Source organism: Leishmania martiniquensis, chromosome 36 (genome assembly GCF_017916325.1).
Source record: "Leishmania martiniquensis isolate LSCM1 chromosome 36, whole genome shotgun sequence".
Taxonomy (NCBI): domain Eukaryota; phylum Euglenozoa; class Kinetoplastea; order Trypanosomatida; family Trypanosomatidae; genus Leishmania; species Leishmania martiniquensis.
The window spans coordinates 2,144,488-2,170,583 of NC_090171.1; the positions used below are offsets into that span (position 1 = coordinate 2,144,488).

At 57.8% G+C, this 26,096-nt stretch overlaps 8 protein-coding genes across 8 annotated transcripts; all 8 read right to left on the reverse strand.

The window, feature by feature from the left end:
* Positions 1-1,713: 1,713 nt before the first annotated feature.
* On the reverse strand, positions 1,714-2,601 carry LSCM1_00582 (uncharacterized protein; the record flags this gene model as incomplete). The annotated part of the gene is made up of 1 exon (XM_067318230.1): positions 1,714-2,601. One exon carries the CDS (start codon positions 2,599-2,601, stop codon positions 1,714-1,716), a length of 888 nt encoding a protein of 295 aa, XP_067174335.1.
* Positions 2,602-3,941: 1,340 nt separating this feature from the next.
* Positions 3,942-5,030, reverse strand: LSCM1_00583 (uncharacterized protein; the record flags this gene model as incomplete). Its single annotated transcript, XM_067318231.1, has 1 exon — positions 3,942-5,030. One exon carries the CDS (start codon positions 5,028-5,030, stop codon positions 3,942-3,944), a length of 1,089 nt encoding a protein of 362 aa, XP_067174336.1.
* Positions 5,031-5,989: 959 nt separating this feature from the next.
* LSCM1_00584 (uncharacterized protein) lies at positions 5,990-7,483 on the reverse strand (the record flags this gene model as incomplete). Its single annotated transcript, XM_067318232.1, has 1 exon — positions 5,990-7,483. One exon carries the CDS (start codon positions 7,481-7,483, stop codon positions 5,990-5,992), a length of 1,494 nt encoding a protein of 497 aa, XP_067174337.1.
* Positions 7,484-11,538: 4,055 nt separating this feature from the next.
* LSCM1_00585 (uncharacterized protein) lies at positions 11,539-12,552 on the reverse strand (the record flags this gene model as incomplete). Its single annotated transcript, XM_067318233.1, has 1 exon — positions 11,539-12,552. The coding sequence occupies one exon, from the start codon at positions 12,550-12,552 to the stop codon at positions 11,539-11,541; it is 1,014 nt and encodes a 337-aa protein (XP_067174338.1).
* A 1,301-nt stretch (positions 12,553-13,853) lies between these two features.
* LSCM1_00586 (uncharacterized protein) lies at positions 13,854-15,821 on the reverse strand (the record flags this gene model as incomplete). Its single annotated transcript, XM_067318234.1, has 1 exon — positions 13,854-15,821. The coding sequence occupies one exon, from the start codon at positions 15,819-15,821 to the stop codon at positions 13,854-13,856; it is 1,968 nt and encodes a 655-aa protein (XP_067174339.1).
* A 588-nt stretch (positions 15,822-16,409) lies between these two features.
* Positions 16,410-17,786, reverse strand: LSCM1_00587 (uncharacterized protein; the record flags this gene model as incomplete). The annotated part of the gene is made up of 1 exon (XM_067318235.1): positions 16,410-17,786. The coding sequence occupies one exon, from the start codon at positions 17,784-17,786 to the stop codon at positions 16,410-16,412; it is 1,377 nt and encodes a 458-aa protein (XP_067174340.1).
* Positions 17,787-18,531: 745 nt separating this feature from the next.
* Positions 18,532-22,440, reverse strand: LSCM1_00588 (uncharacterized protein; the record flags this gene model as incomplete). The annotated part of the gene is made up of 1 exon (XM_067318236.1): positions 18,532-22,440. The coding sequence occupies one exon, from the start codon at positions 22,438-22,440 to the stop codon at positions 18,532-18,534; it is 3,909 nt and encodes a 1,302-aa protein (XP_067174341.1).
* A 901-nt stretch (positions 22,441-23,341) lies between these two features.
* Positions 23,342-25,828, reverse strand: LSCM1_00589 (uncharacterized protein; the record flags this gene model as incomplete). Its single annotated transcript, XM_067318237.1, has 1 exon — positions 23,342-25,828. The coding sequence occupies one exon, from the start codon at positions 25,826-25,828 to the stop codon at positions 23,342-23,344; it is 2,487 nt and encodes an 828-aa protein (XP_067174342.1).
* Positions 25,829-26,096: the final 268 nt, after the last annotated feature.

Below are 26,096 nucleotides of genomic sequence, written 5' to 3' on the forward strand. Positions count from 1 at the left end.
AAATAAGGCAAAAAGAATCCCCCCACAAAAGGACGGGAGGAGTGAGGCCTCTTTGTTCTTTTGGTTTGGTGTGCGTTTACTGATGCTGCCCGTCTCGTGCACAGCAAGAGCGGTGAAGCCAAGCAGCCTTTCAAGATGCGTGCAGTGCAACTCCAGAGATCTCCCTGCGCCGATCGCCGCCTTATAAATAAATAAACGAAATAGATGTATATATATATATGTATATATATATAAGTTTTCCTTTTGCTTATGGTCTTCACGCTTTTCACGCTTTGCCTCCGTCGCTCTCGTTGTGACTTTCTTGCGATCCTTTCCTTTTGTCTGTAGCTCGCGGGTGGACGGTTGTCGGCTCCGTTCTCACCCTTCTGTTGCTGTACTTCGTTGAAGTATGATTTCTTTTTCTCTTTTTTTCCTTTTCCTTTGCCTTTTGGTTTGTTTGCTGTTTGCTTTGCTGATGAGAGCGAGCGAGAGAGCGTTGCTGCGCTCTTTCTCTGTTTCCTTTGTTCTTTTTTTTGCTCCGTATGTACCGGTCCGCGCAACAAAGGCGGCGCACGCTTCGTTTTTCTGGCCTGTATGCGCGTCTTCGGGTAAGCCGATGACGATAACTCAAAGACAGAAACGTAAAAAGAAACGCCGCTTCGGCTGCCTTTCTCTCTGTGTCTTCTTCCCTTCTCTCTTTTTTTCTTTGAAAGTAAATAACCCCTCCTCCCCGTTCCGTTTGCGCTGGGGCTCGTGGGCGAGCTGGAAGAGGCGGTACACCGAAAAAAAGCAAACAACGCGCACCCTACCCCTCTAAACACGAACGTATTCGTGCTGGGCGCCTTTCGTTCTGTTCTGCAGACGCGCGTGTCTCGGTGGGCCCCAGCGATCTGAGAAAACACCAAAGATAGAACGGAGGAGGGCTGAGCGAGAGCACGCGCGGACACCAACAGAACGAAGAAAAGTAAAGACGGATCACCGTTCAAAACGACAGAGGAGAGAGTGAGGACGTGATGCATACACCGATGAAGAGATGGGTCGGCGACTCCGGCGTCAGTGGGATGGATATCCTACGCGCACGTGTGCTTGCGTACTGCCTGCGCTTTACTCGTTGTTTCCGTTTGTCTCTTCTCTTTTCCGAGTGCTTATGTAGCGGCGGTGCGGTGCTGCAAGAAAAAAAAGTCTTGCCTTACACACGTTTGAGGCAGCACTCAGCGCCATAGTCCGGCCAAAAATGACGGCGAGGAGAGGATCACAGAGAGAGGGAGAGAGGGAGGGAGGTGAAACGTTGTCCTCACGTAAGCAGAGAGACGCAGACCCGAGCCGCCCACAACACTCTCAATCCTATAAGTGTGCAGATATGGAAGGGGCTCGAGGAGGTGAGGGCGGGAGCAAGTTTTCTTTCTCTTCTTTCCTGTTCGAAAGACAAGACCACTAGATGTGGCGGCTCGCTTTCGCTCTGTAGCGCCGTCACAGACGGACAACGCCGCATACTGGCGCGTACACAGACATAAAGGATTCATCGATTTTGAGAAAGTCAAAGCGGCAAAACGCAGCAGAGGGCAGCAGACGCGTTAAGGGAGCGGGGTGCGTGTGTGTTTGTGTGTGGGGGGGAGACAAAGCACCGAGGGCTGAGGAAAACCCAACAAAAAAAGAGGGTGACGAATACAAGGACGGCAACGACCATCCGAATTCCCGTCAGCTGCTGTACCTTGAGGAGATGCGCACGACCATTCAGTCCGCAGCACTTGCATCGCCAACGAGGCAAGTTGTCATCTCTTCTAGCAACGCAAGCAGGCGGCGCTGCTGCAGCTCTACACGGCCCACCACCACTTCATCGCTTATTCCAAAAGCCGGGCTCGCTGCGTAAGGGATGGTGCGTTGCAGTACACCACGGAGACCAGCCTGCACGTTCCACCAAATTGCGTCACTGACGACGGGAAACACATCGCTCTCTCCTGCATCCTGCGCCTTTCGTGGCGTCATGGCAGGAGCAACACACGCTGTAGCGACTGGCAGCTTCGATGCCCTGGCGTCCTCTCGCTCTAGCGAAGCGTGGGCGACTTGGTGGAGTGCGCTCGTTGCTTCCCACGTCCACTGTGCCCTAGCGTGCAGAAGTAAGAGCTTGCGCCGCGAGTACTGCACTCGCGTATCGAGGATGGAGCTCAGTTGCCTGACTTTATCGGTGACTCGCTGAAGCTTCGAGGAAATGGAAAGGACTGCGGCATCGCTGACACTTCGCTCGAGGGCAGAAAAAGCCGTGGAAAGGCCGCTACTGTGAAAAGCGTTCTTAGCCTCTGGCGTGGCGCACCAGTTTCGACACACCTCACAATCCCATTGAGGCAGCTCGGCCTGCTTCTGGGGCAGCAGATGCTCCTCCGCGGTGCGCTCGTCGGCGCTGTCTCTCCTCAGCGAAGGCTCCGTCGCCTCCGCGCCGAGCATGGTCGCTGAGCTCTGAGCCAGATCCGCAGCACCGACCGACAGAAACGAGAGAAGCTCCTCAAGGATCAACAGCTCAGCGCACGCTTGCTCGGTTTGTTGCAGCGCCGCACAAACTCGCGCGAGGACGCGCCCTGCAGGCAAGGATGCTGTGGGTGATGCCGGTGGCGCTTCCTTCAACATGAGTAGCGGGTATGCGTGGAATCGCCCAGTGGAAAAGAGGGGGCTCTCTGTCGTTGGTGCTGCCATCCTATCGAGAAAGAGAGGGAGACGGGAAAAAAATAAATAAACACGAAAATGTACGGGATGTCTGCCGACGAGGCGTCGAGAGGGTGAAGAGAGGGAAAGTAGCGGAGGGTGGCCACACAGCCACACGGAGGGGGAATCGTGGACGACACCAACGCTGGCGGAGGATGGTACGACGGAAACTGTGCGGCATGTTGCGACGGTGCGACAACTGACGACGGACTCATTCACATCAGTTTGAGCTTCGGATTAGAAGTGAGCATCAAGACGTGAAGGCTGAATGAGCGAGGGGAGGGAAGATGCCATGCTAAAGCGCTGAAAGGCGAAGAGCTTGTTCGACGCAGCACTTCGCCCCTCGCCCTTTGGTGCAGTACCTTTAACTGGATAGGAAGCGTGACACGCAATGTCTCTTCTTCATGTGCTTCGTGCACACTGCTCATCCAATTCAGCTTGGTGTCCATCATTTTCTGCGCTTCTCTTTCAAGAAGCGAAAGGCACACATGCCTCTTGCCCCAACCACATCGCCACATAACATCGCATCTCGTCCCACTGAATCAGTGGGAAAAAAAGCACAGGCGTCGGCGAACGAAGGACGTGAGAAACAGAGAAAGCACCTTAAAGGCAAGAAAATCGGCGAAGAGAAAGAAGGAAACGAGCCAAGGGCAAAGGCGTGAGAGAGAAACGCAGCCGCCTCCACGAACTTGCTCATCTGTTCTGAAGGAGGAAAGCACAGCTTCACCAGAGCGCTTCTGTTTTCTCTGCGCTCTTCAGTAGCTTGCATGGAGGAAGGAAGGGGGGAGTGGGGGGATGTGCGCAGCAACTGAGGGAGAGAGAGAGCTAGAGACAGTGTGTCTCGGCACACATGTCAGCCACGCGTACACGCACTGACACACAGAAGAGGAGAAGATAACAGCAAAGGAGAGGAGAAAAAATGAGTGGGAGATCGATCAGAAAAAAAGGCAACAAAATCAATCTGAGAATGTGCGGCTCGATCGCGGGCCTCTGAGACGCTCGCGGGGTTTCGATATCACAGTGGTGACTCACGCACTTTTGGACCGCGGGAGAGGTAAGGAGAGGGACTGCATGGGGACCCTCATAAAACTTTCCTAGAGCGTAGACAACGCGCATGGAGGGCGAAGTGGATGAGCGAGGGTAGCGAGCGCACGTGCGTCTACACGAGCAGAGCAGCTCAGCGGAGTATTTCATGCACACCAGTAATCCTTTTCCTCGCCCACGCACGGCGCTTCCCTTGAACGTTTTCTTCGATGCCGTCCTTCCTAGACGCACACGATCGCTCCACGGTTCTCATACATGGCAACACAGTTGTAAAAGTGCGTGGTGGCCGCCCCCAGCACGCACAGGTGCCATATCTGATGACTGGAGAAGTAGAAGTCGAAGGTGCCCGGCGACAGCGCCTCAGGGATGCGGAAGGCGTAGATGAAGACGCCAACGCCGTAGAGTGCCAGCATCAGAAGCAATCCCTTCACATATGGGGCGCTGATGTCTAGTGGGATCATCTGCGAGAGGTGAATCGTCGGAACGAGCCCCGAGCCGACCATGCACACGTAGAAGATGATCTTCTTCGTCGCGAACGCCTCCGAGGTCCAATGGCGGAAGAAGGGCCCAACAAAGCCCACCACCCCAAAGGAGCAGATCATCGACAAGTACGTGTTGCGCCAGGCCGGGGCGCAGCTCATGGCGTAGAAGCAGAAGGGCAGGAAGGAGCCGACTACGAGGAAGGTAATGCCGTAGTAGTCAAGTGCGTGCATCCGGTGGTACAACTCCTCGCTCATGTGGCATAGAAATGTGTGAAAACACGCACTGCAGAACATGCACAGGACGCACGCGAACGAGAAGGCGCCGAAAATGATAAAAGGCCACGCAGTGCGCGCGCCATTCACCGGGACCGGCGTTGCCGTGCGGTTCTCCTGGTGAAAGACGTTGCCAGCGACATACTCCGGGATAATGCGGTGAGTGAACAGCTGCACCATCAGCGCCACGAAAAAAACTACACCGAGCAGGTGTGTCCAAATGTTGATCGTCTCGTTGTGCATGCGCAGTAGGCTCGCGATGCACTGCTTCCCCGTGTAGTAGGCGCGGTACCCGCGCAGGATGTAGCGATTATCCCGCAAGTACGCGGGCACATCAGCGATCACGTACAGCGGCAATGACGAGTCGTTGTTGTACGGCTTTGCGTGCTCGCATTTCGCTTTTTTGCGGGCGTGCCATATCTTTTCTTGTGTACACTCCGCCAGGGTCGTGGCGCCGGAAGTCGGGCTCTGTCTCGGTGACGACGACCCGTGGACATAACGCCGACGGCGCGTCGGCGACATGGACGCAGACTTCGTGTTTCTCCGGGTAACCATAGTGATGTCAAGAAGGAGCTCTACCAAAGCGGCCAAGAGGGTTAGAAGCGCAGAGGGAGTAGTCGCAAGAACATGGACAAAAGCGCTGCCTAGTGGGATTCGTTTTTTCTCTCACACACACATATTCGTGCCCCTACTCTGACGCCTCACACACGCGCCAGCACTGCCATTCCCTCGCCCGCGCGGTCTATCACGCAGGGCCGCTTCTGTTGTGCAAGCCCGCCCTAGACACGCGTGACGGCAATGCGCCAACCCGGCCGCATGGGCGCGGCCTTCGACGCACACTCTACCCACCCGCTTTGCGGGCATGCCTTACAGCCGCTCCCACTGCGTGGGTCGCCACCTGATGCCGCCTTCGGAGGAGCTCATGCTCCCCCGCACCGGTGAGCTGTGTGGGAGCTGGGTGAGGTGCGCTCCAGTGACGCGGGCGCCTTGACGCCCATATAGGTGGCGCTCACGTGCTCACGCACCCCGGACTCGTTTGCGCCACACCACCCACAACTTGGCCATGCTGCCGCCAGAAATGCTTTGGCATGGGCAGGGATGGAGGAAGGTGAGGGGTGGGGGATGGGGTGCACTACTTGTCTTCCTCCTCGAGAGCGGTTACTGAGACCTGAGTTACCACGCGCTGAGGTGGACTAGAACCATAGGGACAACACACCTTGTACACAAGCACGCACTCACCAAGGTGCAATGGTGAACAGGGGACATTGTCCACGTATTCAGGTGTGGCAGAGAGCTTCAGCTAAAGATCGCACGGGCCTGAAATCCTCGCATGCGCGTGGGCACATTAGGTTGTAGCGGCGCAGGCAAGTGGGGGAGGGGGCTGTGCCTATGCTCGAATGCAGAGGGAGGAAGAAACGACTGTAAAGATTCAACTGCCCTTGTAAAGACCGCTGTCTAGCGGAACAAGCCGTTTTCTGCCGACAGGGGCGTGGGTGGGTGGGAGCAGTTGGGGCCTACTGACACATGCCATCGCTCACCTGCCACATTTGGTACATGCTGACACAGTTGAAGTAGTGAGCCAGAGCTGCCATGGAGACAAAAAAGTGCCATAGCTGATGACTGGAGAGCCAACAGTCGAAGTGGCCAGGGTAGCGAGACTCAGGGAACTGAGTTACGTAGAAAGCAACGCCACTGCAGTAGAGAGCCACCATCAGCAAAATGCCGATGATAATCGACATGGTTGCGGCGTTTAGCGGCACAATTGTGAGGCTGTGAATGGCCGGAACGAGGCCGCTAAACCCAAGCCCGAGAAACACACCCAAGCGCACCCACATATGCTCATGAAACAAATCTGTCCACGGGCCGACAATGCCGGCCGTGCCGAGCACCAAAATCGACGTTATATAAACAACCCGCGCCACCGGGTTGCAGTGAAACATAACGTACAGCGGAGGTAGGAAGCTGGACACGATGAGAACCGTGATGCCTATAAAGTCCAGCCGCCCCATCGCCGTCATTACGCGGCAGCTGCAGTGACCGTTGAACAGGTGGTAAAGGGAGCTGTTGAGCATGCACAAAAGGGAGCCAAAGCAGAAGATGCCATAGATAAGCTTGGCCGACCCGAGCGACGGGGCGGAGACGGCTTTGCTGAGCACGGTGGTGTAAAGAAGTACAGTGAAGACGAGAAAAGCAACAAATGTTAGCAAGTGCGAGCACACGTTCACTGATTCGTTATGCCACCCGAAAAGGCTCTTGACGCACATCTCGAGAGAGTAGAAGGCTCGGTATCGGCCGCGAATGTACGGGTTGTACTTCTGCCAGTGCGGGATTTCGTCAAATCTGTACAGGGGCAGGGTGCTATCAGGACCTCGGGTGAGCACGTTCCACTGCTGCTCTCTCGCCGGGTCGAACGGCGGCGCCTTGGCAACGAAGGAGAAGCAGCACCTGCGCCGCCTACCACCGTGCTCCGACGTCTTCCCGTGCGTTACCGGCTGCTCCCGTTGAAACGAAGCGTCGGCGGCGCTTAGCGCGACGGAAGATGCGGGGGAGAGAGCAGTGGCACTCACTTCACGCATGCCCTGAGCGTCCGTGACGACAATGTCGAGGTTGACAGAGGGAGCCTGCAAACTGTCAGGCCCCAGTCCCACCTTCATGTGCACATCGCCGTCCCCGCCACTCTGACTGTCTGCGTCTCTCATGAAAAAATCGTGCTGCCGCTCGGTAGGCATGAACGGCGGCGTTGCCAACATCTCTGCTAGCGCGTAGCCTTCGAGATCGACTGGGCCAGACTCGCCGCTCTCGGACCAGTCCTGCTGCTGCTGTGAGGGAAGAGTTACCGCTGCGCGCGCCCTATGCCTGTATGGCAAGGGCGCCGCCGTCGAGGCAGCCGGCAGCAACTCATTTTCTCGACTATCGGATAGCAATCGATCGTCTTCGGTGCCAGCCTTGAGCAACGACCGTCGTGGCGCACTGCCCTCTAAGGTGCCATTAGTTGCCTCTCGAGACATATTTGCCCCCCCGTTTCCCCGCCCTTTGGAATCTCACTTGACAGCAGCGCCAACACTAAGAAGCCCGCGGGGTCTAGACAAGGGAAAGAACGCTCGCGAGAAATAGGAGGTTTCTCGAGGGAAGAGGCGGTGCAGTCCTTCACAGGCGACGCAAGGCAGCACTGGAGCGTAGGCTCAACGGGTAGAGGCTGCTTTTATTGTCGATTCAGGAAACTTAGGCACGCGTAGAGACCCTCATGATTACGGGGGAGTGAGTATGTGTGGGGAGAGTGAGGGGGGAAGAGGAGGAGACACCCGTACAAACACACACACACACACACACGCGTACGCACACACACCACCACCAGTCGAAATTCGTCAGACAACAAAGCTGTCGTGGCAGCAATGCAGGAAGAGATATTCCTAGGGCGCAAAGGACGCTGGTGCAATCTTTACAGGGCATGCTTCATGTAATGCGGCGCCGAGGGAGAACAGTACAGAGGAAGGTAAGGATAGGAGAAAGGAATGAGGATACGCGCGCTACGTTCGAAGCGAGAGAGGGCCTGCAATGCGCATTTCTGTGGCGCGTGGCCGCGTCTGCCGCTGTGGAGCGAGGCGGTGTACAGAGGGAGCACTCCTAAAAGAAACTCATGTTGAAGAGCAATCCTCGAGTGGGATGGTGATGCCGGCGCCGTGCACGGCTGTAAGGAAGCGGAAAGCTAACGCTCACAGCCTGTGCAAGCACACTGCAGCAGTACCACCGGAGATGACATCTTTGTGAAGTCACCTGGCCCCTCGTTTGTAAGCAGTGAGCTACCGAAGGTGGCATGCAGGAAAAAAAAACATATTCTGCCCTTTTCCCGCTCAATCTCTCTCCACATCCGCATTGCACCCTTCACGCCTCTGCCACAGAGCCGCCCATGGCCGCTGTTCCCCCGCGACACGGGCGAGCTGTCGTCGGCGAAAAAAAAGAAGCAACCTGGCCCGTGAATCAGGCCATGCGCCTTGCAGGCGCAGGTGGGTGGGGGGCGGGGCCCTTGATCCGTGCGAGCTGTGTACAGCACCCTTGCTCGAGGGCGGAAGCGGTGGCCTCCGCGGTGTGGAGCACAGGGAGGAAGTCGGTCACCTTCAGGCCAGGGTTCTCTGAGGCCCAGTACCCTGCCTGCATGCAACACCCCCTCCGGGTCGCCTCGACCCGCGGGAGTCGACACTATTGTGCGGATGCTCATCACATCGGCGTCTCGAGTGGTCGGTGGTGTGCTTCGGGGTGTTCTCGTGTCCCTGGCACCTGTGCCGCACCGGGCCCCACCCCCGGTCGGATGTAGCAGATGCCGCACCTTTCGCGCACAAGCACATTAGGGGCCGACGAGTGCGCATCTCTTCACGCCACTGCCCCCCTCTCCCTTTCGCTCCTCCGCCCTCTCGATGCGCCGCTTGGATGCGATACACCACGCCAGCGGCGCTGGACAGGGGGTGCCGCACACCGCATGCATGTCTTGCACCAATGGGCTCGCTGAGGGCATCGCTTGATGGGGAAAAAACAAACAAACAAACGAAGCAAATAACCGCTGCGGCAGGCGCACTACAGTTATCAGTGGAGTCAAAAGCCGACGTTCCGATCACAGTGGGCACCAAACCCGTGTTGTGTGGACTCGGCCACGAGCATAAGTGCGGAGGGGCCGAGAGAGGAAGCTGAACGACAATGCCGCACAGCAGACACGGAGATGTAGAAGCGAGCGGAAGGCAAGGGAAGGAGCGCGCTTGCGCACTGTCAAAGCAAGAATAAAACAAGATAAGAAACTTCAAAATTCAACGGGAAGTAGAGCCCTCCGCGCGTTCGACCTCGTGAGCATTACGATCCATGCCAGCATTTTCTTTGCTGACACACTCAAAGACGCCTAAGCGCATACAGGTGCAGGCAGTTCTTCACCAAACGATATGCTTGTACCGCGCCTCCAGAGCCACCATTCACGCTCCCCTATCGCCCACCCTCCCTTCCTCACCGGTCCCTAGAAAAGACGCTTGAAAACTGCGGCGAAGCCCGAATGGGACGTGCCGTGCCCGACAGCCACACGGGGGATGAGGCACCAATGAAGGGAGGACGCGCGACGCCGAATAGGGTACATGGGTCAAGACAGAAAAGAGCCATTCCGTGACGTTTGCATAAGCGCGCCGTTTTTCACCACCCCCTCCCGTCCACGATAGAGCGAGAAGATCATCGAAGCAAAGGAGGGAGAGGCACCGCGTGGCCGGTGGGGTTGGGAGTGTAACGCTAAAGGACGTAATGCATGAGGCCGAGAATGACGCTGCCATCTTGCGACTCTGCGCCAGAGCAACTCGCGCGAAAGGCTCCGGTTGAGGGAGGGGAGGGAGGGGGGGGAAGGCCGCTCAAAGACAGCTGCCGATGCGATTGCAGAAAGCACTTCTCAACGGCCATCACGTGCACGGAGGCCAACCTCATCCTGCTTACAAAATAATGCACCAGCGATGCTATGAGAAGAAGGGAAAGCTCTAGACGCGAGGAGACGAGCACAAAGAGCACCGCGCAAATGTTATTTGGCCAGGGCGCGCCAAGGTGGCAACGACTCGGCCACTGTTCTCTCTCTCTCCCTCTTTTCTCTTCCTACTTGTAGACCCGCACGGCTGCAGGACCACGAGCCACTTTTCCTTCGCGTACACCCCTCCGCTGACACAAACCGACAGGCATCCGAGAGCGGTCACGCGAGCCATCAAAAACAGACAAGGAGAACGAGAAAAAATGAACAATAGAGCATTACCGTAGTCAACTTCGACCGCATATCTGCGAGATTTGACGCCCGAGCAAGCGCGAGGGAGAACGCGCACCCAAGGAAGGTGCCGAAGTTAAAGGCCGTGGCAACGACAAAGCTTAAGAAAAGGGGAGAGGAGGAAAGACACATGAAGGCGCAACGGTACAAAGGCGAAAAAACAGGAAAAACGTTAAGCGTAGGCGTACAACCATCCGTTGAGGTGGAGAAACAGTTCACAGAAGTCGCCTGCGCGTGCTCGTGCACGCACTTTCCTATACTAGTTGTTCCCATGCTCCCTTTCACTCCCTCGGGAACTTCATTCTGTCTACTGCTGTTTGGTGCTTCCCTCACATCGCACACCAGTAACAAGCCGATACACACACACACACACATATTCGTGCCCCTACTCTGACGCCTCACACACGCGCCAGCACTGCCATTCCCTCGCCCGCGCGGTCTATCACGCAGGGCCGCTTCTGTTGTGCAAGCCCGCCCTAGACACGCGTGACGGCAATGCGCCAACCCGGCCGCATGGGCGCGGCCTTCGACGCACACTCTACCCACCCGCTTTGCGGGCATGCCTTACAGCCGCTCCCACTGCGTGGGTCGCCACCTGATGCCGCCTTCGGAGGAGCTCATGCTCCCCCGCACCGGTGAGCTGTGTGGGAGCTGGGTGAGGTGCGCTCCAGTGACGCGGGCGCCTTGACGCCCATATAGGTGGCGCTCACGTGCTCACGCACCCCGGACTCGTTTGCGCCACAACACCCACAACTTGGCCATGCTGCCGCCAGAAATGCTTTGGCATGGGCAGGGATGGAGGAAGGTGAGGGGTGGGGGATGGGGTGCACTACTTGTCTTCCTCCTCGAGAGCGGTTACTGAGACCTGAGTTACCACACGCTCTAAAGAGCCCCGCGGTTATGGTTGCAGAGGGTGCCGTGGAAGCCAACAACGAAAGCAGACGAGAGAAGCGCAGCGAAAGGGAGGTCCGTAAGACCCTTGAGGCAGCTCAGAGAGGATGATGAGCCCTACCGCTTCACCACGATGCAGGTCGTGTTTTATCGCTATTAGCTGCATGTGAAACCGAGGGACCTTCGCCAATGCTCGCAATCACCGAAAAGAGGAAATATAATAGCAATAATGGAAAAAGAGCAGCCGTGCGACGACTTCTCGCGCTTGCTCCCCGCTCCCTCCAGAAAGCAAACGAGCAAAGCAACGGCCGCACAAAAAAGGGATACCACTGTATCGCCTGCTGTAGACCCCTTTGTTTCGAAGACGAGAGGGCCTGTTGTGCGCGCGCGCACTCTCGCTCACGCGCAGCCGCCGCCCACTCCACGCGTTACGCGCCACATCTGGAAGGCACCGATGCAAGTGAAATAGTGCACCACTGCCGCGCACAGCACAAAGATATGCCACAGCTGGTGGCTGTGTAACCACACGTCAAATCGACCCGGATACCACCGCTCGGGAACTTTGAAGATGTAGATAAGGACCCCTACGCAGTAAGTGGCCAGCATGAGAAACATGCCCTTGTAAAGCGGCAGGGTCTGCTCATTGGCAGGCAGCCCAAAAAACATGTGGATGGTCGGGAGAATGCCGATGGAGGTCAGGGAGGCGTAGAGAATCGTCCGGGGCCAGTAGAACGTTTGATCGTTGAAGAACGGAAAGAACGGTCCTATCAAGCCGAGAATTCCCAGCAGCGTGATGGAGATGAGGTACACCGTCCGCACCACTGTCATGCACGAGAATAGGTAGAACACCGGTGGGTAGAAGCTGCCGACGATCATGGAGGTGATGCCAAAGTAGTCGATCGCAAGGGCAATGTTGTGCACCTGCTCACAGTGATGTGCGCTTAGCGTGTGGTAGACAGAGGAGCCGCCGAGCATCACCATACTACCAAGCTGGAACACCGAGAAAACAAGATAGTCCTGCGTGCGATGCAGGCCAAGGTTGAGGAGGATGTGAAGTGAGAGAGCCAACACAAGGAGGAAGCCAACCAGGTGCGTCCAAATGCTGAGCGTCTCGTTGTGGAGGGCAAAGACGCTCTTGATGCACTGCCTCGTGGTGTAGCCGGCTCGGTAGTAGCTGAGGATGAACGGGTTCCCTTTCAACCAATCGGGGATCGAGCTCAGATCATACAAGGGTAGATCAGGGCACCGCGTGGTGAGGGACGGGCAGGGGTTGAAGCTCAGCCGACGTTGTGCCGTCTCCAGAAGCTTGTTCGCTGCCTCCTCCACGCTCTTGGTAGTGATGGCAGCAGCTTTGTTTTGTGTGAGGGCGCGACATCGTACACGCGCCTCGTGGCCGGTTAATGTGTCGCCCATGTGTGACCTAGATGAGAGAAGCTATGATGCGTCTTCCTTTCCAGGAGAAGCCGGACGCACGTGTTTTCTTCTCTTGCGTGTGCTCGCGCGCCGGATGGCGTGGGTGCGTGTAGTGGTGCAGACGAAACAAAAAAAATAAAAAACAGCGAACACACACGCACAGGTGCGAGAGAGGAGAAAATAAAAAGACTGCCGAATTTACGGGAGCAGAGTCGAGCTTGCCGTCGAGCAAAGAAGAGCAACGAAGCGGAGAGGAGAGAGAGAGTGACGCAATAGACCGTGTGTGCGTGTACGCGTACGTATGCGTGTATGAATGGGCGTGAGGACAAAAGAAATGTGAAGGCTGCAGGGGCAGGGCGAAAGGAGTAGGAGAGGGGAGGTGAGATTTGTCAACGGAGAGAAAGGGAGGGGGGAGGGAAGAAACTCAATGCCTCATACAGCAAGGGAGGACAATAATAATCTCGCAGCCCCTCCCCCCCTGAAGACAGACGCGCGCAAACGTAGTCGAGCACACACACATACACACACACAGACAGAGAGAGAGAGGTGACCAAAGCAGAAAACAAACAACCAAAGGGCGAACGTCTCCAGAGGTGCGGAGGCGAGATCAATGTTCCGTCGATGACTTTCAGCGCTGTGGTGGTCGTGGTGGCGGTTTTGCTGGGAGCGAAGACGACAGCTTGAGGGATGGGGGGTAAGATGGGCGGCAGAGCGCTGGTTTCCTGTGTAGCTCAAAAATGCGAAAGCGTTTTCGCCATAAAAAAGCTGACAGCGTGGAAATCCAATGGAGCGCAATAGAATGGTCTGCGAATGCTCAAGGTACCTGTGTGCGTGTGTGTGCGGCGTGATGACGATATCAAGGATATGGCGCTGAGAGAGTCCTGTGTCGGCCCTCGATTCGCATGGGCGCGTCAGGTGAGCATGAGAGAAGGACAGAAGCAGGAAGAGTTAAGGGGGAGGGGAAGGAGGCTGTCTGAGGTGTGCTCGGGTAAATGGCACCTTCTCGAGAACCCCAGCGCCGGCCTAACGACAACGAGGCCAGCGCGCCGCGTAGCCGTGCAGTGTGAGGTGCACGCACCTTCGCACGGAAGCAACATACTCTCGCTCAAAGGCAAGCGTAGCAGGCCAAAAAAAGATGCTGCGACGAAGTCGTCAGCACGGAGCTCTCTTTGTCCTACCTTTCCTTCGGTCATGGCCGCTTTCCTTCCCGTTGTAGCTAACAAAGCCCCGCCTGCAATACACTCGGAGGCGCGGCGGTCCTCTGCGGCGGGGAACGGAAGGTCGACGCCCAGTATCCGCTTTTATCGACGCGCTCTGAACGCCGCTTGCGACAGTCGGCTCCACGTAGCGCACACCTCCGCGCCAATCGCAGCACCGATGCACGCGCGCTCGGCTTCGTCATCCTGAATGACCATGAGGCGAGTCGGGCACGACAAACGAACGAGGCTGCCTGCGTCGATAGCGAGGCCGGAAGAGGCAGTAGGCGCCCCGCCGGCGTCACGGGGACGCTTCCTACCCTGCAGCTGAGGGGGCACTTCTCCTTCAGCGGGGGGGCATTGGTGATGAGCGCCGTGCATGTAAAGGCATTCCCGCGGTGGCAACGAGCATACCCAGCGGCAAAAGCGCGACTTCTCAATTGTGGCACGTACGCTCGCTGCGTGGGCTTGTGAGGAATCAGGAATAACAATGAGAACCGACACGGCGGTTTGTGCTCTAGCGCCTTCCAGCCACCGAAGCAGATGCGCGAAGGCGGCGGCAACGACCTCGTGGTCGAAGGGAGGGTTGCACTCCAGTCGAAGCAGGCGGTGGGGCTTCGGCACTAATGACGCAGCGGCCGCCCCATCATCACTGGAGCACACAGAAGAGGGCGCCTTCCAGGCCCTTCTTGTTCCACACAAATGCCTCGCTGACGCGTCCGCTGCCGCGACGCACGCCTCCACGTCACAGCAGGCGAAGAAGTTCCCCAGGGAGCCGAAGGCTGCATCCGTGTCATGAAAGACGGAGAAGAAAAAGGGTCGCGTTGCGTTGAAGGGGCTGGCAAAGCACTCTACCGCGACGGTGGGACGTTGGGGCGAGATGGATCCCTGGTGGTGGTGCTCGAAGACGTCCATCACCGAGGGCGGCACGGCGGCTTGCCAGCCCGACTCTTTTTCCATGCTACCCCCACAGAGGCCGTGATAGCGCAACAGCAAGCGGGCCAGAGCTTGCAGGAAGTCGTCTGCCGCGACAGGCGCCACCGCACTGTGCCGAGCGAGGTAGCGAGCATGCAGCCGCAGCACCACAGAGGCATGTATGGGAATGCAAAGACGTATCGCCACGTCACTGATGGCCGCCCACTCCACCTCCGGATGCTTGCGCGAAGAGCGCGATCCGCCAGACGACGGTGCCGATAACGTGAGCCAGTCCCGCAGAGACACCCACCCGTCAGAGTCTGCCGACTCACCCACCAGATCCATCACCACGGCCGTCCCTGTCGAACTTTCGCTGGCGGCCAACACAGAAGCAGACGCCAGTGCCGCCAACAGACGTGCATCCCCACTTTGTAGGTGTACCTGTAGCTCCCACGGTCGCTCTCTGACGTTTTGGCCGGTGCGCTTCCGCACTGCCACGATGCGCTCGGCTAGCTGCTTACGCGCAGCGTAAAAGATGTAGGTAGCCTCGTCAGTCAGGCGCCACGCCAGCTTGCGCTTTTGATTGAAGGAGGTGTCCATCTTGCTGGCTGCGCCGCACAGCTTGTTGAGCCACAAGTCAAGCAGGTTTTTAGAGGCGTGATGGGGCTCAATGCCCTCCAGTGCTGGCAGAAGTGTGTCGTGGTAAAAAGGCTCGGGTGTGGCGAGGCGGAGGCTCTTGAGCGAGACGGAGAGGGGTGCGTGAGCACGCGTGCCCGAAGCAGCATCGCCTGGCAACTCTGCCGGTTCCACGATTCCCAGTATGTCACCCTTGACGTACTCCAGGCCCAACAGGCGCAGGCGCGCCGCGGCGGCCGTGACTGCTGGCGCTACTTCCACCACATCTGCCTGTCGGCGGACATCGATAATGGGGTGCACCCACTCCCGCGTTCGCGGCACGCAACTGCTGTCCCGGTGATCGGAAGAGTGCGGTGGCGTCGCCGCGAGGCGCTGGTGACCTTCGAAGATAGCACATGGTAGGAGTCCTGTGGCGTCTGGTGAGGGTGAGATAGGCAGATGTGCCTTGCACTGTCGCTCTAGCTCCTCTTGCACGGTCAAGGCAGCTCTGTATCGTAGAAGCTCCTCTAGTGCGCTTTGCATTGCCTCCGAGGGACGCAGCAGAGGCGCTGGAGGAAGACCTGAGCGCGTAGCTTGCCGTGCGCAGTCCCCGGTCGAGCTGGTCCATGTACTCAGGCGCGAGAAAGATGTGAACAACAGTTGTAGGGAAAAGAGGAAAGTTTGTGTGTGCGCGTATGCGTATGTGGGACTCAGCGGGGAGGCGCGGCAACGGACGTAAAATGGGATGCGTAGCGGGTGAGCAAAGAAGGGTTACATAGAGGGGCAGAGAAGGGAACGACCCACTCGTACCCTTCGGAGACAGCAACGAAGGCATCTAGGTGGGCACGAGCTGGAGGGCGATGAGGAGAGACTGCGAGAGATGACATCGCGCGCAGAGATTCACATCGGCTCCCGGGAGCTCTGGAGCACAGCGCCGAAAGTGCGCGCGTCACCCCTCAGTCGCAGTGCCGCATCCCCGACAGTTTCACGCCAGCGGCGTCACCACCAGAGACGGGAAAACAGATAAAAAAAAGGGGCACGCATACGGTCCCGGATGGTGCGACGGCACACCAAAGACAGCCTCTCCCTGTCTCGAGAGAGCCTCGACGCTGCCGGTCTCGTCAGCGCGCTCTACTTGCGCGTGCTTGTCATGCGTGATGCTGGGAGAGCACACGCCTCCAACGCTCGCCAGAGGTCCAGAACACGTTGCTGGAACTGTTGAACAACCAACTCCTGAACATCATCGATGCTGCTACTGAGCCGCTCAACGGCGGTCGTGTTCGCTACATCCGTGTTCGCGGTGCAGAGTTGACGTAGTTGCACTTTGAAGCTTTGTGCTGCCTCTTGCTTGGCGACTACCATATGTTTGCGCAACATGGCAGATCTCTGCCGTGACGATGGCGCGTTCTCAGTGCCATGGGCTTGTAGATGATACCGTTGCTGAAGAAACGCGTGAATGACGCGCCGCAGTTGCAGGTCCAGCTGATGCGCGTGCGATTCAACGGCCTCGGCGGCCCGCGAGAGACGTGTGGTCTCATCGAGGTGTTCATCTCCGCGTAAACACGTGAGCCGAGTGCGGGCAGCGTCCTGGCGCTGGCGTTGGCACATATCCCATGCCTCTGGCTGCTGCAGCGCTACGTCAAAGAAGCCCACTGCCGTTTCCTCCGGTGCGGCAGGTAACATTTCCTCTGAAACAGCTTGCGAGGCATACACCAAAAGTCCCCACGGCTGCGTCGTTGCAGTCCACTGCCAAGCCTTCGAATCGCATGGCGCCCCCACTATACGGTCTAGACGATCGTCCGCCGCGTAACAGTGGTCGAACAAGGCGTCCATAGAGCAGATCACCGCCGGTGGGACCCAAGCGGATGCATGCATCTGCTCTTCGTCAGATCCCTTTCGAGGAACGCCGCGCTGTGCGTTGCGCGCGAGGCACACAGCCAGTGGCGTGACGAAGCGAAGCTCGAAAACGCCAATGAAGCGATGCGATGCCTGCACCGTGGCTGCCGGGGTATCGCGCGGCGTTTGCACAGGCTGCTCTCCTCGTTCGAGGGCGCGGCACATCTGATAATAGCGCGCTCGCATGCTCCGGTAGTGCATATTATCTTCCACAAACACCATGGGTACAACCACATCTTGTGTCGCATCGCTGTCAGCGGTCTCCGCGACACAGGTGCACAGCGCCGACTGAGTCAGTTTCAGCAGCCTCCTTGTCGCTCTTCTCCACAGCAGCGGGCTAAACTTATGGTCGCCAGCTGATGCAGCGAAGTCGATGTCGCTAGCCGTTTCCCTCTCGAGATCTGCGAGCACCTTATCGAGTTGTAGAACAGAGCTTATGCGACCGTGGCAGCGACCTCCGAAGAGCGACACCTTTCCCGAGGAGTCCCCGCATTGAAAGACGTGGCGCTGCGCAGCGGCGAGAAAAGTTGACTTGCCGGCGGCTGGAAGCCCAGTGACGAGGATGAGAAGTGCTGAAGGGTACTGCGATGGCGGCGATGGGACGTTCATCATAGCTGCTCTCGCTTTCCCTATCACACATACACACACACAACGTGCATGAGCAACTGTGCCTACATATATATGCGTGGGCACCGGAAGCGGGGAACGCCATCGGCGCGTTGACGAGGAGTCACACAGCGCCTCTTCTCCTTTCCGAAAAAGATGGAAGGGAAGACGGCTGCACCGGCACAGGTTGGTGGGCGGAGGATGAAGAGGGAGAGACGTGAATATATATATATATATATAGTCAGCGCCGCGAGCAGAGCGGTGTGCAGGTGAAGGTAAGGCCCCGAGAGGAGGTGCGTGCCACGCGATTTTCGTGCAAAGAAGCGGTCAAAAGCACCAAGACAGTGCTACCTCTCGCACAGCCTACAGCCTTCCCTTCTCATCCCGTGGGTGGAGATGAGCTGGAGGGGGAAGGGGGGAAGGAGTAGAGGAAGCGAATAAATCACCCGATAACTTGGTCACGAGGCAGTCGGCAGAAAAGAGACATGCGCCTCGCGTTACAGCGGTCTTTTCACCAGAGCGGTACGGGATACAAGCACCAGTTCCCTCCACAGATGCGAGGCTTTCTCTTTTTTCCACTTCGTAGTGTCGTCGCGCCGGGCCAGCGCCACCGACTACGACGAAACAGACACGCCCACACCGACAGACATAGACACTATCATATAGAAACGCGCAGGTTTGCTTCCGCCACACCAACCAACTTCACCTTGAAGCGAATGGCGACCACTGTACGCAGGGTATACCCAACCTGTTACGATCGCATGCGCCGGCAGGTAAAGAGGATATTCACTCGTGCGGAGCGGATATGACGCTGCTCTCTTTCCCTCTGCGTTTCCATGAGGCCGCTGAAGCTTCTACGCCGCGTTTCATCGAGGTCCGAGCGGCTGTCTGCTACCGCGGCCTCGTTTCTCTCTGTCTCTCGACTCGCTTGGTCCATCAGCTCAACAAGGTAGACACGCAGCTTCATGTCTGTCAATCGCTCTTGCACCTCGAACATTCTCGAGAGTACCGAGAAGGAAAGAAGCTGGGGCGTTCCTGCCACGTTTTCCTTCGCCGCAGAGGTCTCCGTGGCTCCGTCACCATCGCCCTCGGAGGCAGCGGCACGCGCGGATCGATGCTTGACCCACACACCCTTGTTGCCGCGGATCTTGGAGAAGCGAATCAAATTCACTAAAGCCGTATCAGCTGCCTCTTGCATATCTAAAGAACTGATGTGGCCTATTCGCATCACAGTCATTACGATACCCACCTCCATCCAGACACTGCGCCAGACCGATGGCGCGATCCACCGCTGATACCGCTTCAGCAGCCGCCACGCCAGCTCTGCTTGCTGTATCCACCGCAGACGGATGGCTTGAGTGCGCGCAGGGGATGAATCGATGCACATTAGGTCGGTCACGAGCTTGAGGTAGAAGAAGACGTCTCTCATGAGAACATTGCACCGCACGATCACCGCCTCCATCGTGGCAGCCCGCTCCCCAAGAACATGCTTCTCGCCTTTCAGCATCGCTTCCCCGAGGAGCCGTTCGCAGTATTCTAGCATGGCTGGCCCTCTTAGACCCTTCAGCTCCCCCATCCCTGGCACGTTCAAGGATATAACAAAGTTCCGCCTGATGTGCGTATGCATGATCCCGAGATACTTGTCAATAGGTACATTCGGCAGCATTGTCGATGCAACCATGCACGAAACCTGCCACATGAAGACAGTGCACTGAAGTTTGTGTAGCTCCACATCGCCGCCTCTCCCTTCCCTCTGCTGTTTCTGCGCAGCGAGCAGTGGCTCTCTGTACACCAAGCGATCTAAAGCCAAGCGGCTCAGCATAATCAATAGCTGGTGTGCGAGGTCACGACTTGCGCGGGAGTGCGCAAAGCGCTCGATAAGGATGCGAAAGATGTACGACGTCCTACTCAAAATGACACACCGCGACTTCCACGATTGTGCCGCGATGCAGTCCTCTCCTGCGCACACCTTCACCGCGCTGGCCGCCGCGTCGAGACACCCCTCGTCGAAGAGAGACAGTGTGCACACATGATGCAGGAAGTGAATCGTCTTCAGGAGGAAGGAGCAGCGAAGATTACGCTCAGCGTCGTAGCACTGCTTATCGGACGGCGACACCTGCGGCTTCGCTTGAACAGCTTCACGCATCTCATCAAACGCCTTCTGCACTACGTCAGCAATATGTGGTAGCTCGACCAGCATCATGTTGGCAGCTAGTGCGAGCGATACGCAACAGTCGAGCAATCGTGACGTGGCCATGCTTTTGCCGAGGTCGAAAGAGGATGCAGGTGCGGCGCCGGCACGCGCCCTCCGATGGCATAAAGTCGAATACACCCGCTGTACCGCTCCTAAGCTGGAGATGACCACCTTCCGCACATTTTCCTCGACCGCACGAAATGATGGTGCGTCTGCTGCCGCCGCGCTACACTTCAGAAATTGCTTGTGAGCGGTGTACCACCTAAGAAGAACGGCAAGGTTTCGATTCAAAGAGCTCGGCAGCTCGCGGATGTCGCTTATCAAGTCCAGGAAACCCGCCCAGTCACTCATGACGGCGGAAGCGATATCGGCAATATCAGTCTGCTCCGTCAGACTCAGGTCCTTTCGGGTCGTAAGTATCGATAGCAGCCGCACGATCAACCAACTGAGCTGCAAGGTCTTGACCTCCCCATACATGTCCCCCACGGTCGCCCAGTCCATTCGCTCATCAGGAGGCATACCATCGTAAACGCTTGCTGGGTGCGAGTTACCATGACATCTTTGGATAGCGGACGAGATGTACCGCAGGTATACCCGAGTAATGCGCTGCATACGATGCGCGGAGCGCAAAGAGAGCTCGATAAGTCCGCTTGGCGCCTCATGAATATTTGCCGCTTGTGTGCACCTGCTTATGCAGTGTACGATGGCACACTCTACCACCTGCATACACAACGCAAGCTCATCACTCGGTACACCCTCGACTGAGCCTGCGGCTCTATCTCTGCTATCTGGCAAGTCCGCTTGAGCGAAGCCGCTGCCGCCCTTAGCTGGGACAGACGGGGCCCCTACCTCGGGCGGGAAGAAGGACGTAAAGGTTGGCTCCGCAAAGAACTTCTCCAAAGGCTTGAGAAGGGAAGGTGTCACCTCTCCACCCCTTTCGGACTCGCCTACCGGAGGCGTCTCGACGCTTTGTTTGTCATCGCCCCCCACGTCTTCTGCATCCTCGCCGACGCCGCCCTCCTTCACGTTATCCGCACGGGTCACGATGAACAGCAGCTGGCGAACACGATACTTCGCATCGAGGGCTCGCAGCGACGAGGTAGTGTCTGCTTCCAGTTCTCTAAAGCACTCCTGCAGCAGCGGCTTAGTGCACTCTAGCGCGTCGTAGAAAAGATCGACCTCGAAGCGCAGCTTATACATGGCGCTGGCGTATTGGTTGAGCAGCAAGAAGCGGTTTTTCTCTCCCATGGGCCCAAACAAAGACAGCACCCGTTCAGCTTTGCCGCTGCGTTGCGCCTCGTCTCTGCGCCGCTCCTCCGCCAAGCGCAGCATGGTGCGCATGGCCGAGTAGGCCGTTGACGCCCATCCTTTTTCGCCACCGGTCACGACTGATATCATGAAAAGCCACTCAGGCACAGACGGCACCCGAGCCGTCAGGATCTTCTCTGTGTGACGTAGCAGACTCAGGTTCAACAGAGCACCACGCAACGCTGCGCGGGCGAAAGCGGAGTAGAACGGCTTGTGATCCACCCGTGACCAGAAGTCGAGCAGATGGCTCTTCTGAGCCAACTGCGTAGAGGCGTCTATCCTGTTGAATTGACCCGAGAGAGACAGAAGGTGCGACACCAGGACCATTAACTCCGCGGGTGTGACTGCGCTCTTCGTGGATTGCTCGGACATAACCTTTAGCTCGGTACTAGAGTCTCCCTCTGCGCTTTCGGCGATGGCACGGGCAGCGAGGACATCAACATAGTCGCCGGGCAGTGCCTCGTCCGCTGGAGGGAGTCGTCGAGCAATTTCATCGATCACGCCCGCCAGGTCTAAACTGTCAGTGGTCGGAAAGAGTGCCTGAAGCCAGCGCGGCAGTTCTTCCAAGCACTTCCGCACCTCTACGTTTTGTTTGCGAATCCACGGCGGTATCCCTCTCGCACACTCCCCTCGCCTCGCCTGCTGTTCGGTATTGATGCTCGCGATTCGAACGTTGCCGATTGCGACGACAGCAAAGATCAGATTCACTGTTGGCACCTCCGTGAATGGTCGCGGAAGCAGGTGCATGAGGATGGCGGCAAAGATCGCATTCACGTGAGGCGCACGGCCGCGCACCGTACAGTTCGACAGCGCAAGGCGGCTCAGGAGGGTGGAAGAGTACGTGCCCAGCGTAGGTGGCGAGAGCTGCATGCAAAGAAGCAAGCAAGGGATCTGCTGTACGAGAGGTATCACATTTCCACTCCAGACTCGCTCCTCACCAGTAGTCGCAGATTCGAACTCCATGATCTCTTTAAGGTGCTCATCTCGTGAGTTGCGCGCGAGCTCCCGTTCCCAGTGAAAGGCATGCCTAGCGGCCGTTTTGTAGGTCCCATGGGACAGCTCGTGGAGAAGGGTATAGGGGAGCTGGCTGAGGGCGCGCTCTTTGCGAGTGCCCATCCGCCTCAGGAGGGCCATGACTGCCTTGTTGTAGCTTACCATGTTTTCCCTCGTGTCACCATCCTCTCAGTGCCACGTACGTCGTCGCAATTGTCGCCGTCGGGCAGCACCGCAGCGTATAAAGAGTCTCAAGTGCGACGAGGTAGCGACAGAGCGCATGGAAAAGGGTGTGGGGGAGGTGAGGAAGGATGCCAAAGAATCTCCTTGCATATGACCTGACAGCCGATAACGAATATCGCGCACAAGCGCGCGCGATGGCTCTTCCGTCTGTTGATGGGGACGCGGGCAACGGCCGTGCACAGGAGCTGAAGAGAAAGGGCCTATATATATATAACATTTATGTATACGATGCACTCTCCAGAAGACAGCGTACGCGCTCACCTGGCCATGCCCTAGTAAACGGAGAACGTTACCGCTGCACCGGCCACTTCTCACCCCGGTTTCAAAGGGGGAAAACAGCCGCCGCGTTGCTCACGAAAATGGCACACATTCACTCACAGACAGACACACACACACAAGCCCACACGCATTTATAGATAGAGAGAGAGCGAGGGAGAGGATGAAGGCAGTAGTAGGAGGAAAAGAGGAAGCTATCGTGCCCTTCACCGTGGAAGACTATCCCCGACTCCACCCCACAGCCGCCCCGCCCTTGCGGGACGATGGGCTATCAGAAAGAAAAGGGCATGGGGGAGGGGTAGTGAGGGGAGCGCAGAGAAAGGTAGACTGCGGCTTGTTTGGCTGTGCTGACCGAGCAGCACATGAGCCACGACCATCCACTCGCTCTCACTCATCAGCAGCGCCATCGGCGGCTCTCCTTGACAGTCGAGAGGATTGGGAAGGTCTGCCTGTTTAGCGTACTTCTTTTTTTTCTTTCGTATTGCTGTGGGTTGCGGAGGAGGGATGGGTCAAGTGAGGCGCTCTGCCTGACGTTAGCCATGTGCCGTCACTGCCGCATGGCAGCTTCAATAAGCTCCAGGTCCTTTGGAATAGTGGCGGTCAATACAATACTGGAGTATGGGTACCAGTCGGACACAGCCACGTGTGGCACTGATGGCCCGTCGAGGTACGCGGGGTTTGGGGCAAACGCATGCTGCTGTATGGCACGCGCGTCCGTCGACAGGGAGGCCTTCGCTTTCGGCAACCCCTCCATTGCCACGCGCTGAGCAAACAGAAAGCGCACGACATTTTGCTCCGCTGCAGTCATACTTTCAGCCAATGCCGTAGACAGTTGTGCGCCACACACGGACACGAGCAGGGAGGGCTTCGCGCCCTCAACTTCACTCGTGTAATAGCGATGAAAAGCAGCGACGGCGTGCTGGAGGTAGTCCCCGCGGCTCCACGGACACTGCACCAGAGACTCCTCATCTTGACAAACACTGACGTCTTCGCTGCTCGGGGGTGGCAGAACGAGAACGTCATCTTCGATTTGCACACCGACGCCGCCGTGAAAGATTGACGGAACGTGCGCCCTCTCCAGGCCAAAGAGAGCCGCTCTTCCCGCGCTCGGCATGTAGATGCCCGGTTCGACAGTGTGCATCATGCCCCCTTGCAAGACACGCGGCGTCGGCCGCTGCCGCTCGTCGACGTCTTCGTTTTCTGCTGCACCTTTGCGTGGCCACGAGACGCTGCTTAGCCTCTCGTGAATGTCGAGACCAAAGAAATGACCAAAGGAGTGAGCGCAGAAGCAGGAGCGCACCAGGGCAAGCGGCACTTGCTGCTCCTGCGACGCGGTCGCCATAGCCACAGCCTGCGGTGTTGCACACGAGGCTGTGGCACGGCGCACATCGACCCCGAGCGAGCACAACAACGCCTGCGTTTCATCGACGTGCATTCGAGCAATTTCACAGATGGAAACCCCAGGCCTCATGGAGCGGAGCAGCTTGCGCTGAATCTGGAGGAGTCCCTCGTACAGCGGCACATACGAGGGTGAAAAATGCGAGCAGCCCATCGGAATGGTCCGCGTGCAGTCTGTGGGGACGCCGTCCACTTCCACACCAGCATCCACGCGCACAACGTCACCCAACGCGGCAACACCGTCGTTGTCGGTGAAGTGGATTTCTGTGCCCCGCACCCCACTTGCCACGACGGGAATGTAGGCGGAGCGTACCTGGGCAGCCGCCCCGGCGTGCGCGCTGATGTCGCACACGGCACGCTGAAATGCACAGTTTAGCTCATGCTCCGAGAGCGTCGAGGTGGCGCACTGCATGACCTGCGAAAAGGCATCCTCTGTCGCGCGGGCACTGCGAAGGTGCTGTCGCAGCTGCGAAGGTGCTTTGATCTGCCGGTACAGCCATGCGTATGGATCGCAGCGACGTATGGGTAGGCTTACTCGAATCGTGGCGTCCGGCTCACTGTCATCGTTCGCGAATGGGGCGGCGACAGCAGTGGGTCGGGAAGGCCCTCGTGGGGTATGGGGCAAGCCCCCCGGCGCAGGTGGCGCGCCGGCGACGCAGGGCACCAGCCCAGGGGTGTACCCGGCGACTACGGAATAGCGGAACTCGACCACATTGCAGGCCGGCTGCTGCCCGGGTCCTGCTGCCCTTTCGAGCAGAAGAGAACGCGGTACCCGCACCACAAACGGTATCGCGCTAAGCATGGAGAAAAACGTCTGGAGGGGATGATGACAGGTAACGGTGCTGTGGCCAGCCTCCCTTGCTTTTGTGAGGGGCGCCGATGCCATCTTGTCCGGAAGGCGGTAACCCCTGCCATCCCAACGCAGCTGCTGCGGATATGCTGCAAACACCCTCGGCATCATGCCAAACACGAGTTGCCTCCCTCTTTGCTTTCCTTCTCCTTCCGGTGACGTCGACAGTGCGGGGTCGCCGCGCTCTGCCCATTCCCTCACTCGCTGCTGTGCCATGTCAGTGATAAACCGATGCACTTCTTCGCAGACGGTGCGCACCTCGTTCGTCGTCACCACGTTTTCGTGTGGGCAAGGCGCTGGTACACTACCATCATCAGCGGCGAGAAGGCGCTTGTACTCGCTGAGCGGCACCGCCTCAGATCCCCACACCAGGGTCGCAGTGTCCGTGGTGACCGGCGGTACGCAGAGAAGTGTTCGCGTAGGGTCGCCCTTCGCGCCTTTGGAAAAGACCGCCATGGTGACTCGTACGTCCTCGGTGATCGACGCCGAAGGCGGAGCGAGCTGACGCCGCATCGGTATGCGCATGCCGAACAGGTGATACCACAGAGAGTCGTGGCGATACGGCCAAAGAATATCGTGGCTGTAGAGTGATTCATCCGCAGCCGGCAGCAAAACAACAGAGTTATATGGAAGGCACTCGATGAACCGCCTGCGCCGGTTCGCGTACTCCTGCACGCTCACTTCTGCAGAGCCCGCGCCTGTGCTACCGATGCGGCGCCTCGAGCTCAACGTTGCCGACGCATTGTTTTTGTGCGCTGATGCGTGACACCATGGCTGACGAAGCATATGAGCTTTGTGCGTATTATTACTAGCTCACAAAAAGCTACGCCCTTCAGTTAGTTGTGCCCGCGTGGTCACGGACGGTGGGGAAGCGTGTTGCCACGTAAAGATATAGTGTAGTAGCCCCAGAAAAAAAAGGGCCATGTCGCAGTCAACGGCCGCGACGATCGACGAGGCGGAATACACCAGCAACAACATGAAAGAGCAGGACGAGAGTTGCGAAGCAGAGAGAGAGCGCATGGGAGAACCGCTACGCCACGCATGTGGTATCTGT